The 23,015-nt window shown below is 46.9% G+C and overlaps 1 protein-coding gene and 1 long non-coding RNA gene across 5 annotated transcripts in view; one reads left to right on the forward strand and one right to left on the reverse strand.

Moving 5' to 3' along the window:
* The first annotated feature begins 1,181 nt into the window (after positions 1–1,181).
* Positions 1,182–22,133, forward strand: LOC109320671. The gene is made up of 3 exons (XR_002103837.1): positions 1,182–2,956; positions 9,916–9,918; positions 22,123–22,133. It is a non-coding gene; the product is annotated as an uncharacterized LOC109320671 (long non-coding RNA).
* CUNH14orf105 (chromosome unknown C14orf105 homolog) overlaps positions 4,745–23,015 on the reverse strand; it is a 33,836-nt gene continuing 15,565 nt past the window's right edge. For 2 of the 4 annotated variants that reach the window (XM_019550879.1, XM_019550881.1), the window contains 4 exons: positions 21,475–21,561; positions 19,880–19,978; positions 18,016–18,175; positions 4,745–7,733 (listed from right to left, as the gene is read on the reverse strand). In XM_019550879.1, the coding sequence (XP_019406424.1) occupies positions 7,486–7,733; positions 18,016–18,175; positions 19,880–19,978; positions 21,475–21,561 (594 nt within the window). In that variant the 3' untranslated portion in view covers positions 4,745–7,485. The remainder of the gene's footprint in view (positions 7,734–18,015; positions 18,176–19,879; positions 19,979–21,474; positions 21,562–23,015) is intronic. The other 2 variants (XR_002103836.1, XR_002103835.1) reach the window with 2 other exon arrangements.

A 23,015-nucleotide genomic window follows, 5' to 3' on the forward strand; every position in this document is an offset into this window, starting at 1 on the left:
CTGCTACTTCTGCCCATGGCATAGGCTTCTCTGGTGGGTTCCCATACACGCTGTACACAGAACAGAGCTCTCTTGAAGTGGCTCAACCTCCTGAGGTAGATGTTAAGGGTTACCTATCCCAAAAGGTCTGCATAGGATCTTTAAGTAGTGAGTACAAGGGGGTTTGGGCTTGTTTTGAGCCTCCAACTGTACTTCGGAGATTTGGTGTAGACATCCCCAGGACTCATGCTAACATCTTTGGTCAGCACAAAGGTGTTGGGGTCTTCATGAGACCACACTGTCTCAGGAGGTTCCTGATATTCCCTCCTCCCTGTCAGGATGGAAATAGCCCCAACAGATCGTCTTTGCTGGGTATCACAAGGGAATTCAGAGTGGGAAACTAATGGCAAAGTGAAGGTTGAGATAGGTCAGAACTTGGCTGCACTCTCTTCAAGCCAGAATCCCATTGATTGGGATGGGAGCAAGCAGCACAATAGCTTGGGCCCTAATGAGATATTGCCACAGGCCACCAACTGCATTGCTGCACTGTAGGTACAAATAGGACAAGACTGTTGCTGGCTCTTGCATGAATGTCTGGTGATATGTGAAGACCGGTCATAGGTGGAATCCCTGTGCTTAGGTCTGCTCTCCACCGCATCCTCCCAAGGGTTCAATCCTTCCTGGCAGAAAGGGTAATGTTGGTCCTATCCCACTGCACCACTGCACAGAGTTGGGAGTAAGAGGCACCAGTCAGAGCTGTCTTCTCCTCCCCTCAGCAGCAGAGAGGATGTTTAGATGGTGGAGAGAGGAGAACAGGAAGGGCCAAGAGCCACATCCCTTAACACCTGGCCCTTCTGTGAATACCACCATATCTGCTCCCTTGTCTTCCTCTAATGGCTGCAACGTTAGGGGATGGAAAAGAGAGAACCCTCACGGAGCTGCCAGGTGGCACCAGGAGAAAGTTTGATTGTTTGTTTCCCAGGACAAATGAAATCAAGCAACAGCACCATCCAGGGAGTCACAGGAAGTTGCTGGAAATTTAGCAGAGTCAGGAAAATGGCAGTATCCAGGAAGTTCCCCTTCTCTTTCAAGACCTCTGACCTAGAAGTCAGGGTGCGTGAAGCTCCAGTAATTTGAGAATAAGAGTCAGCTTGGGGTGGGGGGCGGGGCTGGAGGGAAGAGGACGGATCTTGGGGTTGGGGTGCAGGGCTTGGGGCGCAGAGTTGTGGGAGTTGTGGGATGCGGGAGGTTGGGTGTAGAAATAGTGGATGCCAAGGGCAAAGTTGTTTTCCTTGCTCTAAATTGGTTACACAAATGGTTGCAGGTGTGTGCACACGCATACATGTAGGCATGCACATTGAGTATGGGCAGGGCAGTTCACAGCCCATGTTATCGAGTGAAAGGCAAGGATTTCTTGGGGTGATATCTTTTATTGGACCAACCGCGTGGTCGGGATAGGCTTAGAGCCGTCGTGTGAAGTCAAGTAGAAGCAGATTTGCACCTTATAAATGAACTGAAGTAGATATACATAGCACAAGCTTGGAATAGATTTAGAGAAGCCTTCGAAGGCAGGGCATTATCAAGCAATTTCTATCTAGCAGCTTAACAACCTGTTTCCTGCCCTTCTATAGAAGATGCCATGCCAACGTTTTGAAAGAGAAGGGGAACTTCCTGGATCAGGCTGCTTTCCTAACCTCCAGCAACTTCCTTTGACTCCCCTGACGGCATGCCGTTGGTTGATCCCTCAAAGCCTTTTCATTCATCCTGGGAAACCAAACACAATTGCCTATCCCTGCGCTGCAGTTATTTTAAGGAAGCTGGAAATCCAGAGGGCTTAGTCAGTGTTGATCCCGTGCCAGAGGCTGACACGTTGAGGCCTGAGGTATCTCTGCTTGATTTGAGGTTACATACAAGTTACCTCCATTTGAGGTACACTTGCCAAGCCCAATCTTTTTCAAAGGGATGATAATACTTTAATCTCCATTTACAGCCTGAAACACAGCTGTGCGGGTCAGCGTTTCTGATTTTTGTTTTTCTTTTATGCTTTCAGGATAAGTAGATTGCAGCAAGGTCAGTTGTTCTACCACACACCTTCCAGGGCCCAGCTGAGATAAGAAGTTTAATAAAGCTTGTGACCACATTGTGGTTCCTTTGCCAAGCCTTTGATGATAACGGCTACATCTGTTTTCGATTGTGGAGTGTAATGGTGCCTTGTAGTTTCCCCTGTGTTCAGGGCTTGATATGTACCTAGAAGTGCAAACAGAGGGCAAGACCTGTACCTTTGCGGGAGAGAGCCCAGGCGGTTTTGGAAAGCACATTAATCCAGCCTGTTTTGTGAGCCGCAGTTATGACACAGCTTCGGACTTCAATCAGATTTACTTTTTTATCTCCTTTCTTTTACAAGCACAGCTGAGCCATTTTTCATCTCCTATAACAATGAAAGGTATACTACAACATCCCAGGTTTAAGGCCCATTGAAACAACCTTTACATATTCATATAAAAATACACATGCTACGTCTATGGTTAAAGTTGACTACTTCCCATTATAAAACCCAGGTTTCAATTGCTTATAGCTTTGCCCAAAAGTAACCATTTTGACTTGGGAAATAATCAGGAAGGTGTCTGGGTCTCATTTTGGTAAACGTCTGCTTTTTCGGAGAATGATGTATGGGAAAGATGTCATTTTGATCATGTTAAGAAGGTCGAGAGCAGCGATCTCCAGTCTCCAATGACTAATCGGCAGTGACACCGAGCAACAATTCTGCATGCCCCGTAGGTGACTCTGCTCCCCATATTCACCTCAGGTTTTGAGTTTTTAATTTCTTGGGGGCCACAACATATGGGAGCCTCCTAGACCACCTGTGGGTAGTCCATCTAGCACTGCACCAATGTGTCTGTTCTGAAATATGAAATGTAGGTTGGTTCAGTCAATGATCAAAGAGATCATGGAGACTTGCAACACAAGAATTACCCTTGTAATATATAAGAAAATCCACCCAAACTCAGTCAAATTATAAACCTCCAAAAATCAGAGTTTGGTAGAAGTGTCTTAGAGACCGGTAACATTATTCCCCAGAGGTCCTGTGTTACCTATAGCTCATCCCAACATGGGTTCTGTGTACAAATACATTTTAACCTGTTAAACATTTATTTTTTACTCTGTGAAATCTTTCCTCTGGTTCCTGCTGGTCTGGTAACCAGTCACCCTAGGAGACATTGTTCTGCAGCATCAGATAACACAAATCACGTTGCAATTCATGGGGTTTGTGATTATTGCCAGTTAAACATCAACACATGCCAACACCTACCACCATTACTTCCAATATACATAGACAAGTACTGTTGCTGCCATGATGGCCCAGGAATAGGAGAGAAGCCAGATCTGTGAGTGGACATCATATCTTTCAGTAACTTGTTTCGTTGAGAGAGATGGCCGACAAGCTTTTGGGTTTCAAATGCCCTTCATCAGGTCTGAGGAAGCAGTAGTCACAGTTCAAGCTAAGTACGCGCTAAAACAAATGCCTTAGTTGGGCCTAATTATGTTAATGAAGTTGACCACTGAAAGAGAAGTGGAAAGCTTCCTTTGCCTCACAGATCATAACTTCCCCTTCACCTTTATTTCCCAGGTATAAATGGTACATGGCACAAATAGCTAATGTTATCCATATGTAATAATAGATGATGACAATAGATCATAGAACAGAAGTTATCTGTCCAGAACAACAAGGTCAATTAAAAACTTAGTGAAGTGCTCAGTGATGCAAGTTCCCCTCTTACCTTCCTGCAAGTGCTGGCTAGCAATGCTATTTACTACACAAATGGGTTTACATCCAATTTAGCATTAAGACTGTACTTCGGTTTACAGGGGCGGATCAGGGCCAGGGGGTGGGGTGTGCACTGGTGCACTTCCTTCCCACTTTGATTCCTGCTACACCCAAAGTTTCAAACCAACTGCCTAGCAGTGGCAGCAGCATTTCTACTCAGGCAGTGCTGAGGGAGTCCATTGACTTCATGGCTCATTATAATTGACCTGATCCCTACTAAACTCTTCATTCCACATGTGTTAATGACCTTCTCTTCTTTTTACTGCTCTTCGTGCTCCACCCGTCAAACAGTCCTTTGTGTTGCAATTCTGTTCTCTGTTAGCTGCTCCTGGTCATGAAGCTCCTATCTCACAGCCCTTAAGATCATTTTTAACCCTTTCAGTGAAGTTCTATGTGTTTGTATTTGCTTCAATCCATCTCTAAGCCCCTGGCATATTAATAAAGCTTCCAATTTCTTTTTAACTAGAGAAAAATAAGTGCTGTTTCACATGTGCTGATGCATTTCTGTCGTACTCAATTTAGTTAAGAGGAAATAAAATGATCAGCGAGACTACTCAGGTGTCGGATCCTAATTTATTGAACACATAAGTAATACCTTTGCCCCACAGCAAGGCTTTAAATACAACACCCAACTTTCTCACTAGAAAGATAGTAAAGCACAGGAACAGGTTACTCAGAGGGGTGGTGGAGTTTCCATCCTTGGAGGTGTTTAAGACCTGGCTAGACAAAGCCTTGGCTGAAATGATGTCATTGGGGCTGGTCCTGCTTTGAGCAGGGGGTTGGACTAGATGTGACCTCCTGAGGTCCCTTCCCCATGCCCCCAATTTTCTATGATTCTATGATTATGCTGTTAAAATTAGGGACTAGTAGCAACCATCTGAAACCTGTATCTATTCAAAGCTAAAAGCTACTTTAAAGAATTTACTGTTGAGCTTCAGCTGACTTGCTTTCATTTTATTTTGCTTCACTTGTAGGAGAGTCTATGTTCAACACCTTGTAATAAAGGGAATTTTTAATACCCAGTACCTGGAAAGCTGTTAGATGACATGGGAGTAAAATGAATGGCAGTCTGCCATTTTAAATGTTACACTGAATCAGTACATATGAAAATGAAATGATCATTAGTATCAAAGGATTTGGCAGTGCTCAAATGAGAAAAAAAAACCATGCTTTTGTATCATTAAGTATGTATCGCATACAATAATTTGTATAAATTAATGTTATCATACATTTTTCCTCCCATAAAACACATGAAACGGATTGACTGTTTTAGGTATTCATATCCATCTGCAGCACTTTCAGATTCTGGCATCCTGACTATTGGAAAACGAGTTGACGCTATCCAGGATAGATGGCATTTCCACCAATTATAGCTTAATTGTTGACAGATGGGAACACAGAAGGGAAATATGCGGCAATCATTCAGGGGACAGGTGTATTGTCAAGTGCCAGATCAATTGTTCCAGCCCATTAAATCATTGACCTTTCCTGTCTGTACTCAATATTAAATGCAAAGCCTTTGCAATGCTTTCCTGCACATGGTGGTTATGCAAGATCTGGAACGGATTCATAAGCATGTTTCTTAAATATATAATGCAAGCGGAGAGTCATTTGCCACTAACTACCTTTACTGTTTATATAGTGCCGATCCCAAAATTGATCTCGTTCTTCTTCTTCTGCTTCTTCTTGTGGTTTGCTTGCCATTTCAGTGTTTGTGGATTTATATACACGGTAGGAACTTGTCCAGAAGCGACAGCAATAGTCTCCTTGAAGAATGCAGTTCCCTGGATACGTAGCAGACACAGGGAACTGCACAGGGAATGCAGTTATGGCCCTGGGCTGGAAATCAAGATGAAAGAGTTCGATTTCAGGCTCTGCTACAGCTTTTCCGTATGATCCTGGGCAGGCCAGTGAGGCTGGGATTTCCAAGAAGGGCCTAAGGGACGCAAGGAAGCAGATCTCACTGAAATCCAGTCAGCCTTGGTGTCTAACTACCTTCGGCTTCTGTGGAAATCTCCGCCTTCCCCTTCATCTATCTGAATTTCCCAAGGGAATAACAACACTGACCTACCTACAACACACTGCAAGGATACATTCATTAGTTTGCAAAGCACTCAGAGAAAACAGGGACACGGACAGTGTAAGCAGATATAAAATAAATGCCCTAACAGGCAGAATAACAGAGGTCTCAAACTGCGGGCGTGGAACATGTCTGCAATGGTAGTTAGTTGTGCTTGCTTGAAATCGTGTAGCCTCAGTCTTATGCTGGACTCTTGCTACATGGAGGAGGTGGTGATGCCACCCTCATATTTTTCTAAGCAGAGGTCGTGCATCTGATGCTGTCTTAGACACCAATCTAAATGCAGCTAAAATGACCAAAATCAAGCCCGGGGCCTTCAGATCTTGAGCTACTTGGATGACCTGCCAGCAAGAGGAGGGAGGGGAGAGGGACTAATGAGAGTTATGTGACCGAGTGGCACGGTAAGGGTCAGACTTGCACAGCTCGTCTTGTGTGCACCCCTCTGTAAGAGGAAGGCGTATCGGAGGCAGGTTGGGGTCGAGGGGCTACTTGGAAGGGAAGCAGAGAAGCAAGGAGCCATGCTTCTTAGTCTTGGGTCCCTTGACCCGACAATCCAAATGCATGTCCCTTCTTAGCATCCGAGGACGTGAACTGTTGCTCGTGAAAACTTATGTATCCTTGATTCATTTAGTCTGTAAAGTGCACTTCTACCCCACCCGCTATCCAAACTCAGGCAAAGCTCCTGCTGAAGTCGGTAGGTGCTTTGCCTGTGTCAGGACTGCAGGTGTAGCCCTTTCAGTCCTTGCCAATGGCATTCCCTTACCTATCTCATGCAGTCTTATTAAAGCAGCTGCATGATAAGTCACTTCAAGCCAAGTGCAGTGTCATATGCACTTGAATTCCTTGTATTTCTCCATAAAGCAGACTCAGCCTCGCAGCATGAGTCCCCGGAGACTTATTAAAGAGAAGGGTAAGTTCTCTCCAGAGCTCGGTGAGATATTGTTTTGATGAATAATGAATTTGCAGAAAAATCAAGCTTCAGGGGGGATTGGACCCATTTGTGAGTTTGGCTCAGATTCGGTAAATAATTTCAGCTTAAAAAAAAACAAGGAAAATTTAAAATGTAAAAGAAACATTTTGTTGCGACCTTTCCCCAGCTGGAATGGTTCCTTTAAGAAATATGCATATGCTTTGTTTATACATTTCTGAATGAAACCGTTTCACTCCTCCTCCTCCCGTGACACATTTAATTTAAAAATGGATTTAAATTAAAAAAGAAAAGGCTAAAAAAAAAGGATTAATAACCCAAATAGGAAACAAAATATTTCATTTTGGGTCAAACAGAATGGTCTGTGTTGTTCCCAAATGAGATTTCTCAGTTATTTTGTTTTGCCAAAAAAACCCCATTAAATCCACTTTGGTTTGAATCAAACTAATTTTCCCCTCTGATACCTTTTGGTTCAGCAACAGAACTATAAAAAAATCCATGATTTTGCATGTAGTTGTTTCCACATTGTTAAGATACTCATAGAAACCTCATTTACTTCACAGGATAAGTCATGATTAATACCTTCAGCGTATCCAGCTAGGGGGTTTTAAAGCCTTGTGACATAACTGCTGTCCCAGGGGATGGCTATGGTCCCATCCTGGCCCTTGGCGGTTAGAAGTGCTTATCAAAGAACTCATCGAAGAGAGAGATTCTCTCTGTCTTGGTCCTCACAAGCGCTGGTCTGTGATACAGCTTTCTCTCCCCGCTTTTCCAGTCCTCAGAGTCCGTGCTAGAGCTGTCCCAAAATAGCTCTTTTGCCGCCTGTTGCTTCAGGGACCACATTTCCACTTTACTGCTTTGCCTTGGATGAGACTCAAACATTTGGTATTGCTCTAGGAATTCTCCATCCCATGTAGTCCCTAAAAAAAGAGAAACATCTTAATTATCCTAGCTTGCATATGCAAGCACAGAGGCTTAGCAGATACGTGCTACAGACTGATGGAATTGCACAAGGTGGAAATCAGGCCCCGTCAGGTCTTTCTTGCAAAGCCAAATGTGCTTGCTCTTTCCTCTCCTTATGACAGGAAGAAGTTTTAGTTTTAGTCTTCACGAGCCATTGTGTGTAGGAGAAGGGTTGCATCTCCTTAAATTGTCCTGTAACAGCGCTCACTGTATTCTGTGTTTGGAGCAGTCACCAGAATCCAGTCAAAGCAGCTGTCTGCATGCAGCCTGCCTCCAATGTTTGCAAGTAGTTAGTAAATGCAGTTTTTTGGACCCAGTGGTGCCCACGGGCTTTCCTCTGGTTGTCACCGTGCTGAGAGCACGGGACCCAACCAATCTCTTCTAGAATTATCCCAGGATTATAGCTCCAGATTTATTAGGATATTTCTGTGCTTTGTTCATTGCACTTATTTTTAAAGGCAGAGATTTTAGACTTCTATATAAGATTTTTTTCTTATAAATGGACTTCTATCTATCTTTTTTTCTTTCCTGAAAGCCTGTTTTTCCCAATTAGCTTCTTGGGTTCAAGACCTTCCACAAAGCCTTAACCAAGCAAAGCACTTAATGGGTGTCTTTAACCATAAGCCTGTGAGTTGCAATAGGGAAGCCAAGCTCCTGGAGCAGCCCAGGGCACTAAACTCTCTGCAGGATCAAGTCACACGTGATCAGGTGGATAATTTTCAGCTATCCCGTGTGACAAAGGGCAGTGTGGTCTAGCAGATAAAGCACAAGTCTGGGAGTCAGGACTCCTGGGCTCTGTTGCTAAGAATCAGGTCTGTTTGAGGTCCGTACAGCCCCCCTCTCCCCTTACCGCAGTGTCAAAGCACCTTATTATTTGTAATGTATTTATTCTCATAGTAATCCTGTGTTATGACCCCCATTTCACAGATGGAGAAATGAAGGTTTGAGAAGACCAAGCGACTTACCCCAGGTTATTCAGGAAATCTCTGGCAGGACAGGACCTGAACTCAGGTGTCCCAAATCCTAGATTAGTGTCCTATAAGCACTGAACCAGCAAGATTCAACTGAGACTTTTAAAAAAAAGTCATTAGTGAAAAGCTGTGATAGCTGTTATTATGCAGCATCGGGGTTTTGGCAAGCAAGCAAATTGAGGGGACTTAAAAGTGGATGGGGAGGAGGTGCATGACAGCGACTTCCCGGTAACTTCCTATGGGCCTGTTCTTACCCTGTGGTAAGTAGCAACTAAGCTGCAGGAACGTACCTACCCCTCCGTGAACCAGGGCTAAGCTACCACAGTTAGCTTTTAGTTCTCATGAGATAAAAGCAGGCTCATGGACAGAGCAGCTGAAATGTAGTAAGTCTCCAGCTCCTTTTACCTCACTGCAATTCACTCAGTTGTCCATGCCTTAACACCTAATTGGAGTAGATATGAAAATAGAGCCTTTGCCGCTGCCTGTGCTGCAATGGGTCTTCCCAGATCAAAAAGAGGAACACCAGCTTTACCTTGCCGTTAAAAGATTCTGGGACTCTGAAACATGAAGGCCCAGATGGCAAAAGCAGGTTCTGCCCCCAGCTAGATCAGTGTGGGTGCATCTACATGTGCACTTTACTGTGCAGTTGACTAAATAGCTCTGCAGTAAAGCAGCACTTTCTACGCCTACACAGGATTAGGGTGCACTAAATTAATTAACTCCACTGTAAGATAGTAGGGCTGTGTGAAGCTTCGGTCACTGATTCGATTCAGCAGAGATTTGGCCCAATTCAGTGGCTGAATCTCCGAATCTAAATTGAATCAGGAGACCCTTTAATCTCTCCGAATCAAATCAGAACCCTCTGAATCGATTTGGAAAGATTCGGCGATTCGGACATAGACACAGCTTTAAATGTTTTTTCTACACACCTCAGGGTACCAGGCGACTTGTGATTGCTGCAATGCTAGGGCAGATAGAGTATCCCACAGGAGCACAGGGGGCTCCCCAGCATGCTCGGCACCAGACCTGGAAATGGACTGCACTTCTGGTCCACTTCCGGGCCCACCGGGGAGCACGTGGGGGGCCCCCTGCATCCCCCCAGCTTGGTGACTGTTGCCTCCTGAGTCTGGGGGGCGCACCCAGGGTCCCCCTGTGGCTGATCGCTGAGCTGGTGGGGCCTGGAAGTGGACTGGAAGTATTTCTGGTCCACTTCTGGGTTCACCGCCAAGCATACGGGGGCCTCCCCACACTCCTGTGGGAAGCTCCATCTGCCCCAGCATCGCAGTGTTCATGAGCCACCTGGTACCTCGAGGTATGTAGAAAAACATTTAAAGCTGTGTCTATGGCTGAATCACTGATTCTCCGAATCAGCATCAAATCTTCAGATTCGGATTTGGCCAAATCAAATCAGGGACAAAGTTCCAAATCAAGGAACTGAATCACTGTCCCTGATTTGGACAGAATCTGAATCAAATAGGGCCTGTTTTGCTCATCCCTATAAGATAGTACTGTCTGGGACAAGTACTATCCTATAATGGAGTCATTTAGTGTACACATGTAGACAGCTACCAGGGCTGGCTGGGGCGTGTGGGTGCTACAATGCAGGGGCTGTCTCGTGCCCAACCCTGCACTGTAGCACCCTCGTGCCCTAGCCAGCCCCTCTGCAGCATGTTGAGCCAGGGTGAAGCAGCTCTGACCTGGTTCAATGTGCTGTGGTCCCTGGCACATATATAAACACTATACCTGGGAGCCATAAGCTCCAGTGCAAACTGTGCCAGAGTTTATTGCTATGTGCTAATTGCATGTGTAGAGGCACCCTGTACATCTCCATTTGTTCCAACACAAACATTACTCCAGAGATCAGAATTCTGCCCAGAGGCACAGATTCGAAACACTCAGAGGCCGATTCACTCCAGCCTGTCTCCACTGGAGGTCCTGGTTTATACCACTGAGAGCAAGAGCTGGATTTAACGGGGACAACGAAAGTGGTTCAAAGTGAGCACCAAATGAAGCAGAGAGGACAGGAGGCTTGCCCACAGGGGCTGTGCCTGAACAGTGAAGGTTGTTCCAGATGAAAAAGGTGATGAGTGGTAGGTTGCAGTGTATGCGACAGGTGGCCCAAGAAGGGATGGCTCCCTGCATGAAGAGTATTGGGTTACATCACCTGCGCAGCGTGCCCAGAACAGGCAGTGCAGTTTGTTCTCATTCTCCGTCTCAGTAGAGAGTCAGCATCCTGTTGTCTCAATGGCCTCTCTGCCCAACAGCCTCAATTCAATGTTTTGCTCTACTGTCCTCACCTGACTCCTGCCTCAAGGCAAAGTTTCAGGGCAGTCCATCAGGGGAAATGCAGAGCTCCTCTAGCTAGCCAGGTTGTCAAATATGTTCTTGCAGCAAACCAGTGGTACTCAACCTTTAGCCAGCAGGGCCATGTCATCCAGCCCCTGAGACTCCCCATGGATCCAGAAATTTGGCAGTGGGGGAGCAGTGGCAGTATTAATTGCCACAGCTCTGAAAGCAGCTCTGAAAGCCATGGCAATTAACATGGCCACCAGTCCCCCACCGCTACACTTTCTGACCCGGTGGGGAACTCTGCGGGCCAGATGACATAGCCCTGTGCAGCAGATATCGCCAGTGCAGGGGTTGTTCTGTGGCCTGATCCAGCATACAGGGTAAGACCATGGCACACACAGCTGGCAGATGGGGTTAGACTGTTCCCAGAACTGATGCGTGGGGCCAGGCTGGCATGCCAGATCACATCCACACACTGATCCCGTGCACTAACCCCATGCCGGATCCAGCTCGTAGACTGATCCTTCTCCTGGGATCTGTCCTGCAGACTGACCCCACACCACTCATCTGGCCTGCAGGGCCAGAAGGCTGAGCATCACTGCAGTAAGCTATTGTAAAGCCCTGAGCAATGCAGTGTGGCCGGTTAAGGAATGCAGTGATTTTGGTTTCACTGGAATACACTTATTACAATAAAAGCTGATAACTTATTTGAGATATCATCTTCGTTAAAGGTTTAACCAAAGTGTCGCAGAAGCTACACAGGTCCACTTTAAAATGGTTGCTTATGACAGTAAGTTGCATATTGGGAGGTGGCCTTACACCTCCAATTATAATATCTTTCACCAGCACTGTGCTGCTTCTGCTCCCACTGCCCTGCAGCGCAATGATATTCTTGGGTTTTTGAGGTTCTCCATCATCTTCTCCCCCACACAGTGACTTTACACTGTTGCTCTGTTGACTTCGCTGCAGCTGCTCCTGATTTTCATCAGTGTAAGTGAGATCAGCATCCTGTCCAGTACCCTTTGATGAGCTAGATTCCAAGCACTGTGTTTTACAATGTCTCTCCCAAGCTGTGTCAATGTATTTAAAAGAAGTTTTCAGAGTCCCAATGCACTAGCTCCTTCTATGGATGACATAATATTCCTTCTCTAGTTGGAGCTATCTATAATACAGGAGCTCACTAGAGAGGTCTGTTGTCTTTGAAAGATGAAATAGAGTGGAAGCCAGATTTCAGATAACTGAAGTATCATTGTGCAATGGCTAGAAGCCATCCAACTAAGAAGATTCTTGCTTTAATTAGCACTCACTCAGGGGATGGGAAAAGTGCTATGGTAGCTGAGTGGGCTTGGGACATTTGGAAGACATTTCCATATAATGGCACTCAAAACACTGGACAAAATGTTGCCATAATAAAATTGGTAATCTAAGTCATGGAGACTTTCACTGCACAGTCCCATGTGACAACAGATGACAATCAAGAGAGTGATAATACATAGGAGTGTCATATTTTGGAATATGTTTCAGTAATCAAGCTGGGGAGTGAGCCATTTATCATTCATTGTCTGCTCCTAGCATCTGACCAAACAGGTTGTTGCCTGTGAAGGCGCTTGCCCATGGGCAGACCTAGAATTTTAGAAAGGGGGGTGCAGGTGGTCAGGAGCACCATCCCATATTAAACAACGCATATTTTTCTCCAGTTAAAAATAAACTAGAAGCTTTACTAATCCACTGGGGGCCCAGGGCTGTATTATGCAGGTAAAGGTTGAAGTGAAAACAAATGTAACTTCTTTGGAATGAGTTAAAAACAACCTGCAGGGCTATGGAAAAGGAGCTTCGTAACCAGGAGCAGTGGACAGAGAGCAGAATGGCAGAACAAAAGATAGTTTGATTGGTGGAACATAAGGCCATTAAAAAGAAGAGAGGGTTGTTAACAGCTGGGAATGACAAGTTTAGTAGGGATCAGGTCAATTATAATGAGCCAGGAAGTCAATTTACTCCCTCAGAACTGCCTGAGTAGAAATGCTGCTGCCGCTGCCAGTTGGCTCTAAACTTTGGGTAGGCCAGGAGTCAAAAGGGGTGGAAGTGCACCAGTACACCCTGCCCTGGATCCACCCCTGCTCTTGCCTCTCTGAACCATAGTCTTGAATGTGCATCTTGCCCTGACTTCCACCGAACTTCAGACTAACATAGCTGCCTGGCCTCTCTAGCAGAAGAATTCCCTTTGCTGTTGAACTGTTTAACAGATGTACCCCAGCCAAGGTTTGCTCAGCCTTCCAGATGCCCCAGGTGCATGATCTATCTTTAGGCAACCAGCCGTTTTCCTCCAAGTAGATCTCAAAAGACCCTCCCCTTCTGTTCCTCAGCACCAGACTCTAATGCACCTTAAGTTGGGCCTGACCCCTTCAGTACCTCCTTACTTCAGTTTTACCCCTCCAAAGTTAAGCGCATGCTTCAGTGTATTTCCGAGTCAGCCTGGGTGGCTCACCGCTCTACCTTGAGGAGAGCGTCTCCCCTTCCTGCCACCTATGGTTGGGTGCAAACAGAGGATAATGTTCATGGAAGGTTCCTGGGCACTGCAGGTTTGCAAAGGGAGGAAGCTTTACCCTCCAAAGGACTCAAGCCATGTCTATGCCACTTCCCCACCAGACCTGAAACCATGGCTGGGAAATCAGCCCTGCCCACTCACTCCCATGTGCAGCCCATGAGGTAACACATAGTTCACAGCAGCACTGAGACAGCCTGGGAGCAGCATGGGGGGCTGGGGCAGGTGCTGTACAGCTGGGGTGGGGCACAGGACTGAGCCGTAAGCAACTCATTTGAGGGGGGCTCCTGCTGCTATATGCCCTCCAGGAGGGCATGGAGGAGATGTGCCCAAGATCTGTGTGGGGCAAGGCGGGCTTGGACCAGAACTGTGCCAGGCTCTTCCCAGCGGGGGGGAGAGGGGCAGCTGGGAACTGGCCCAGGCTGTGCTTGGGGTGGGAGGCAGTTGTGCTAGGAGGAGAGCTATGTGGGGGGGGCTATAACCACACAAAAATTGCCGTAGCCCCCCACCTGTAGCCCTACTCCCAGAGCCACCATCATCCATCCCGAGCAGAGTGCGGCCCAGCCCCCCCACAGGGAAGAGCCCATCCCCAGCCCGCAGCAGCAGCCTGCCCTCACCCCATGCACAGACCTGGGGCACACCCCCACCATGCCTTCCTGGGGTGTGTGCAGTGGTGATAGCTGCCACCACCTCCCCACACTGGGTGCACCCTGGACAAGCCACTTACAGCTCCATCCTGCACCCCAGCCTGTCTGTGCAGGGCCTGCCCCTGCTCTACTCCCCCTCTCACCACTGTGGGGGGCAGATCGAGGCCCCAGTGATGACAGAGGGAGAGGGACACAGGCAGGAGCAGGGGCTGGGATGAGTGGGGCCCCAGCTAGGCCAAGTGGTGGGACAAGTGGAGGCCCAGGGGACACATGCCTCCTGATCTGTGTGCGGGCGGTGGCAGCTACCGCTGAGCACCGGGCTTTGCTCCCTGCTGCAGCTGCGCCATGCCCCCTGCCCACCTGCGAGGGACGCAAATGGCATTGCGTAGCTCTTGGGGCAACGGGGCTTAAAGCCCAGTGTGCAGTGGCAGCTGTTTCTGCCCCATGCACTGATCGTGGGGGAGGGGGCATCTTTTCCCCTAGGCCTCCACCTGTCCCATCACATGGCATGGCCCCACTCATCCCAGGTCCTGCTCCTACCTATGCCCCACTTTCTCCCTCACCACTGGAGCTTTGATCTACCTGCCCTGACCCCTGGTCCTTTACCCTCCCACCCGGCCCTTCCCCCACAGACTTACGTGCTGGAGTGGTGGGGCACATGCACTCAGCCCCGCTAAATAATTTTTCCTCCTTCTGCCTATGTTTAGGACTGCTCTGAGCCATCCATGTTGCCTTGGTGCCCAGCTTTGGTGCACACTGGGCACATGAACATGAGACATTTTACTTGAGATTAAAGCAAATTACTGTGCAGTGGGCGCATCTACATGAGATGCTATGCTATGCCATAGTGACAAGCTACGTCTCTGTAGCTCACAGTTATGGCAATGTGGCACTGGAAGACACAAACCATGATGTTGACGTACTGCACAGTAGCTCATTGCTACTGCACAGTAGCATGGGAAAACACCCATGCAGCATTGGGACTGTGCAGTAATGCCAGTTACTGCTCAGTCATTTAGTATTTGCTCAAACATTCCTGTTCTCACATGTCCAGTCTGCCACTCTTGCACAAAGATGGGAGAGGGGAATGGTGTTGTGAAGCCACATGTACCACCCTATACCCAGGTTCCTCGATTTGACTTGTTCTGCATTTACAAATGGATCCCAAACAGCTGCTGGGACCACAAGGGGAGAGGGTAAGTCAGGCAATTATTTCAGCTGGAGGGCCACTTACTGAATTTTGACAAACTTTTGAGAGCTGTGTGGGTAGCCCCGCCCCTTGACAGGTGCCCCTGGTCACCATCTTGTGACCAAAAGTTCCACCTCTGCCACCAGAAGTTCCTCCTCTTTCCCCCAGAAGTACTTCTTTCAGCAAAGGGGTTTGCCATCTTGGAACCAGAAAAATACCAAACTATATTCTAAAAATCGAGCATCTACAAAATTCATGAATTTTATTTCAAAAAATATTTTTGGCCTGATTTGCATGTGTTTGCATAGTGTACATAGAGGTGTTTGCACAATAGCTTAAAATAAAGTCTTAATCTTGTATACTGTGGGGGGTGGGGGCATAGCGGGTGGGTATAGGTTTGTGGGAGGCTGTGGGTGTATGGGTATGTGGGGTAGGGTGTATGTGGGGGCTGTGGGTGTGGGGTGAGGGAGCATGCGGGTATGTGTGTGGATATGTTGGGTGTGGGTTGGTATGGGGAACTGTGTGGTGGGGAGGGTAGCTGGAGTGTGTGAGGGGGTGTGAGTGTCAGGGGCTGTGTGTATGGCAGTGTGGAGGGTATGGGTGCATGTGTATGGTGGGTGTGCATATGGGACTCATCCTGTGAACACACACACATACACACACACACACACACATACACATTCTGTCCCTCCCTCCCTCTCTGTCTCTCTCTGTCTCTCTCTCTCATTGCTTGGGTCCAGCGATGCAGCCAGGAGCCACGTGGTGCTGGAGCAGCTGGTGCGCAAGCAGCGAAGCGCTGAAAGTGGTGGCAGGCAGGTGGCAGTGGCAGTGAGCGGGCATGTGGGAGCACAGCGACAGCTGGGTGGGAGCACAGGGCCCATGCTGAAGATCGGTGCAGTCTTCAGCTGAAGATCGGTCCAGTGGCTTAGCTCTGGGGTGGCCAACCTGCAGCATGGGTGCCTCAAGTGGCACCGGCAGCTTGCATGTGTGGCATGTGGCAGATTAGGGAGCAGGCTGACCACACAGCAGCAGACAGGACAGGGAGCAGAAAGCAGAGCAGCAGATCAGGCAGGAGAAGGGGAAGAAGTGGCACTCAAGGAGGGCATACAGCTTAAGTCTGGCCCCCCACTGGTTTAGCACACATGCTCAAAGATATTCACGTGAAAACAGCATGTGAAACTTTTACCAGCCCACAGGTGCTTTACACACCAGAGGTCCATGTTCTTCCACCAAGAAGGAACTTGGCCATTGCCCACAAAGCTAAGCTATTTTCTTTACTGATAAGTGGGTGCTTTGCTTTGTCTTCCCCCCTTGGGATGTCTTTCTGGTACAGTGAAGAAAGTGCCGTGCTAGCTCAGTTCTATGATGAAAGCAAAGTGAACCAAAGGTCTTTTAACAAGTAACGTATCGTCTTTATAAGCCAAAAGCTGCCATAGGGCTTTAGAGTTAAGAATATCTGACGGCGACACTGCATCCCTGGTGTAGAGTGTTACTGGGCACAGTCCAAGGAGCCAGCCACGCTGTATCCAGGACACAACCCAAGAAGAGGGAGCATGGGGATTAGATCACTCCTATAATCTCTGATTCCTTTGGGTGCTGCTGGTTGATTTTAACCCTGGTCATAAAGTAAAGCAGCCTTAGAGCTGCTCTAATGTACACTGGCTTGCAAAAGCCCACCAAAGGCCATCACGATTGGTATGGATCGCTGGATTGCAAGCACTACGACAGCATTAGCCCTTTTCTAGTCATGTCTGCAACTTGCCATCAAGGTGGGAGGGCAAAGGAAGGAAAAAAGAAACCCTCGGCTGTCCTGTTAGGGCAACTCTATGGTCCTTTGCATTGCCAGAGTGGCACAGAAAGGCTGTATTGGAACCAAAGCTCTGGCCGCAAAGCATTTGATGTCATTGCTGCAGCATGTGCTAGTATTTGTGAGGGAAGAAAGCACCCAGGATTTCCGTGTTTCCTCACATCTGTGTGAGGGGGGGCCAGGCAAATACCACGAGGAGTCTCACTGCTGGCTCTGTCCAAAAGGGAAGAGTTTACGCTCCGGAGCTGGATTCCTAGAGAGGGCTTCAGGCTGCATGCCGAAGTCAGCAGATATCAGTGCTTTATCCTCCGCGATCCCTAACACCTCCACTCGGGGTCTCGCCTGGATAATCCCTACTTTAAGCAGGCAGCACCAGGACAGGTGGTAAGACTGTGTGTACAGCTGTGGTGGGGACACAATGCAAACCCCTCCTGACAGCTTCAGCAGCCTGCCAGATGCTGTTTTCTCCCACAAAGCTGCATAGGCCCTAAGCGCGGGCTCATGTTTCTCAAGAGGCATGTTCAGAAACCATTAGTATTGCTATCTGCTGTCTTCCACCATCGAACACAGAGATCATTGCCTTTCTGAGGCTTCCCAGCGCATTGCAAACCTACCGCATTTGACTCTGCTTCCCTGACAGCCCTTTCAACCTCCATCTCCACAACGTGAGATGCCGGGAGACCGAGCAGCTGCAGGTGTTTAGGGCTGGCAGTCACTGGCTTTCTCACGAGAAAGCTTATTTGACCGTGCTTAAAATGCTTGGTAGTTTTCTACAGAAAAGTGGCTCTACTTACTGTGGTCTTTGGTGTAAGCTTGAGCAGGCTCAACAGGGACCCGGTCTTCGCTGTCAGAACTACTGTTTCTCCAGATCCTCCCATGCGCTTTCTCAGGTTTCAGCTCTTCCGCTTTTTGTTTGAGTTTTGCCTCCCTGTGGTGCCCTCGCTTCATCTCTGCCTGGGGGGGAAATGGTTCAATTTGGTATCGGCGGATTCAGTGGGTTCCAATGTTTAAACTCCGAATGGCGGAGGCTCAATTCTGCAAATCGCTAACCCCCTGAGTACCTAGCAGGACTGAGAGTTGACAGCACCCATTCAACGGAAGTCTCGGTTCTTCCAAGTGAAGGCAAATCTCTTAAAATCAGGACTAATTACTGTATTTTCTCACATACAAAGCACCGCTGGTGGGAACTGGAGTGCGCATTATACATGAGAAATGTGGTAAGAGCAGTTTCTGCTGCTTGCCAGGCAAAAGCAAAAGTAAAATCTGCCTGTGATGTATAAGGAGCAGAACAATAAGCAGGCTCAGCTCCCTAGCTGCAGCTCCTCAGTCCCTTACTATGAGGAAAGGACTTCCCCCCCCTTTATTCTGCCTTTCAGAAATAAGGTGCCTATATTATTCTGGGGTGTGTTGTATTCATAAAAATATGGTCTTTAGCTTTTTCTAGGAAATAAAAGCTTTATGGGATACACCAGCAGGTAGGCTCAGTGACAATCTAACCTAAGCAAAAAGCACCAAGAAATCTTTTTGGGTGTTGACATTTTCTCCACATTATCATTATATAATTTTTATGTGCCCCTTTCCTTCTGCTTGGCTCAAGGTGCTGCACAGACGAGGCTAGGCTCCCCCATTTTACAGATAGAAAAACCGAGGCCAAAACATTACTAAAGGTCAGAGCAGAGCTAGGAATGGAGCTTCGGTATGTGGCGCGCAGGTCAGCGTGCTACGCCTCCATACTACTCCCCTACCCTGGGCCTCACTATTTCTCATAAGGCCTAAGGGCGGTTCAGGCAAGGGAGGATGTAACAACTGCAGCAGCCGCCATGGCTCATTACTTAGGGCCGGATCTGGGAACTTTGTGACACTCTCCTAGTTTTTGAGCTAAAAGAGCAGCTCCTGTAGCCACTCTGAATTAAAGAGCGATTTTGGACTTGGGGCTCACACATCCAGAGGGAGACAGCAGCACCATCTCCTTCCCTGCCCAATGGGTGTTTTTTTTTAACTCTAAAATTAATCAGGGAATTTGACCCATGGGGTCAACTGAAACTGCATTTTCCAGAAAAGAAATGATTAACAAGCAGAAAAACAGTCCCAGATTTAAGCTGGCATGTTCCCTACCAACAGCAGGAGACAGTTTGAGATGAAGTGAAGTCTGTCAAGTGTCAGCACCACCCGCTGCTGATAGCACGCAGTTATGGACATAATTGGACAAGGCTCAAGACAATTGGGATAACCCAGCCATGCGAGTTGCTGTTCAGGTACCAGGCACGGCTAGTCAAGGGGCCTGCTTCTGGCACAGAGGCTCTGCACTCAGACGCTATCTGGAAACCACTCGTTTCACTTTCCCAGCTGAACACTGGGTGGCAGAGTGGTAACCATGAAAGAGCAAAGTATGGCAAATACGCCAAAGACGGTGAGAATAGAAGGGCAGCTCTGCAGGGAAGTGAAGAAAAGACAAGGGCTTGTATACAGATCCCAGCCAGCTTTTGACATGGTTGCCCAATAGGTATCCCTCATCTTGGTCTGAAGCCAGGCACAGCATCAGCTGAGCAGCCTGCTTACAGCCTCATTAAACAGGCCTGGAGATTTTCAATCTCTCTCTCCCTTTCAGATGCTGTAAAATCCAACGGGCACCTCTCCCCTAAGTCATTGCAGCCTCACCTCTTGTCGCTTGCGGTTCAATTCTAACATCTGCAGCTTGTGCAAGTGCTGTCGTCTTCCTGTGGAGTGTGTCACAGCCTGTACTCTCTTCTCCCAGTCCTTACAAGGAATTTTAAAAAATGCCATTAACAAGACAAAATAATCTGCTAACTGCTATAAAATCCATCCCCTATCCCTTCAATGCCTGCTTATCGGATATAGAGTGCGGCTTCCTCAATATTGCCAGTTCTCACAATCTTCTTGCAATACTTCGGCATTTATCCTTACAACTCCAGCTGGTGGAATCTCATTATCACTAGAGATTTTCTTTTCTTTTGTTTTGGTTTTAAATGAGTAAGTTTCTAGCCCTCCTGGTTAGGGAGGAAAACTTGGAAACATGACCCATACACATACCTACATCATGTGGCAAATAAAAGAAGCCTTCAATGTATTTTATCAAATCTTGTCATTTTGAAGTCAACCTTATGGGGTTTTACGGGGACGGATTCATCATTGCTTAATGCTTGAGGTTGGCAAGACTGTTTTCTTGCTGTTCCATTGTTTTGATATAGTTATTTCACTGTGGTTTATGCATACGATAGCTGGATATGACTTTGCAGAGAAAGACACTGAGTCACCAGGAGCAAAACACCGCTACTATTTCTGCATGCCTAACTAGAGATTGGTAGGACCTGATTGCTCAAGGTACTGCCATAGCCATCAAAAACAATTGTTATAAATAAATGAAGAGTTAAGTCAGAATTAATCCTGTCGGCCGTACAATCCAGCCCTATCGCATCAAGGTATGGTGTGAACTCTCACTGCCTTCAGAAGTCAATTGCCATCACTTGGAGGTCAAGGGACTTAGCACTTCTGCAAATTGGGCCTTAAGGTTTAGATCCTCAAAGGTATTTAAGGATACCTATACATGTGCCAGGTGTCTGCTCCGACACATGCTAATTGGCATGCACTGGAGCAGACTCAGTTAATGGAGTCTGCTGGAGTGTGTTAATTAGCGCACTCCAGTGGCCTGTGTCATGTCTATTCAGCATCCTAATGCTTCAAAATGGCAAAGGGGGTGCTTTAACTAAAGCTCATCAAATGAGCTTTAGTTCAAATGCCCCTGCTGCCATTTTAAAGTGTGGGACACTGAATACATGTGACTCTGTGGGCACTTTAATTAGAGTGGCTCTCAGAGCTGATCTAATTAAAGTATCCATCCCTCCACCCCGAAGCACATGTATAGATGCCCCATGTGCCTAATTCCCACTTTTCTGATACCTTTCTGGGTTTGGGTGTGCAGAGCAAGAGTTGGTGAGTGGGACATTTCTCTTGGGGTTGCCACAGAAAGGGTCTCAATATGCTCTTTGGGTAGAAAAGTCACCCTCCTGTACTACCCTCCTGTTTAGAAGTTGCTAAAAGCAGGGCTCATCCAGAGCTCCGTGAAGTCAGTGCAAAACTCTCACTGACTTCAGGGAGCTTTTAGATTGGTCCCTGTAATGAACTGAAGCACGATGTTTGGAAAGCAGCACACTGCTTGTATTTCCCAGGGTGTCGGCACTCCTGGAAGGGGCTGATTTCCCCAGCAGTTCCCCCATTTTTCTGGTGATACCCACCTTTGCTTTTTGTGCTCCTTCCTGCTCTTGCAGTCTCCAGCGTGCCTCTGAAGTGATCACTGGCGGCAGGTCAATAGGTTCAAGCTTCTACAAGCCCAATATTTATAAGGGTCAGGCTTTCTCATTCCAAGCGATCATAAAACACCAAAGCCAAATGTTAAACAGCCTCGACATCTCTCTCCAGCTCTGATTCTGGCAGTGGAGGCCCAAAGTAGACTCAGGAGACCTGCATCCTTGACAAATGCTCTCAGATCTTATGTGCATTTTGGATCACAGTAATAGTTGGAACACACTTGTGAAGGGCCACGGCTTTGTGAGCTGCCTGAACTGAGGAAATGCTCAAAATGCAAGTTAAAGAGCATTTTGGCTGCCTTTTGGCTTCATTGCTACAATAAAAGCTGGCTAATTCCTTACCCCATGGGGACTGGTAATGAGGACTGACTATGCAGAAGTGACTAATTATCAGTAGCCAGCCATTTTCAGCTTCTTGTGAGATGTTTTCTGTATGCTCTATCGAGACACAACAAAGAAAAATTTTCAACATTTATAATGAACCCAAAATATAGTACAAAAATGTACAGTTGATGTTCCACCAATGAAGCTAGCCTTTGTTCTGCAATTCTGACCCCAGCGCTCTTTCCTGCCTAGGTAGGGAGTTGGACTCAATGATCTGTTAAGGTCCTTTCCAACCCTAGCATCTATGAATCTATGAATCTATTAATCTTATCACTGTAGAGTACTCCCTACACAGGAATGATATGATTGTGAGGGAGTAAAATAATCAGTCCAATATTTTTGCTCTGCACTCTCACATGAACTCATTGCCAGTATAAAAGATAATTCTGCAAAATGAAAGAGTTGATCATCTATGTCTTGTTGAGCCAAGAAAAGCTGAAGAGTATCCAGTGCTTTGAACGTATCAGCTAGCTTGATGGGTGCTATGGAGGATACCAGTCTATGCTTTTTAGGCTGACTAATTATCCAAAGCAAACTCCAGTGTGATTTAGTACACATCAATGTTTGGGAATGACTATCTAGTCTTTAACAAGAAATGAATGAGCCAGTGTTTTGTGTACAAATTAATAGGACTCTGACAGGGATTCGGTTCATCAGCTAATAGGACACTAGTAATAAGTTTTCCCAGTACCCAGTTATTTTTTCCCATAATATTTGCTACTGATGACAATTTTCCAAGCACATTTGGTTCTTAAAGACATTTAATTAACGTTATAGAATGTGCTATTATCCAGCTGTTTGAGTATCCAAATATCTATCCTGGGTACAAAGAGGATTTAAAAGCTAAAGATAACTTCCTGGGCAGCTATAAATACGGAGTTAGTTTTTAAGGTATTAAGATACCTGCTTATCATGTATGCTTATCATCAATGACAGAAAGATAATGAAATCCTCTGTTGCTTCAGAACTCTTTGGAGGTATTTCTAGTGCTGGAATGTAATCTTACTCCCATAAAATCTCTCAGTAACTGCAACCAGAAGAAAACTGGACTCACATTTAATACTGGGCAGTAACCTCTGGGAGGA

This window comes from Crocodylus porosus, unplaced genomic scaffold (assembly GCF_001723895.1).
Source record: "Crocodylus porosus isolate Cpor-Errol unplaced genomic scaffold, CroPor_comp1, whole genome shotgun sequence".
Classification (NCBI taxonomy): Eukaryota; Metazoa; Chordata; order Crocodylia; family Crocodylidae; genus Crocodylus; species Crocodylus porosus.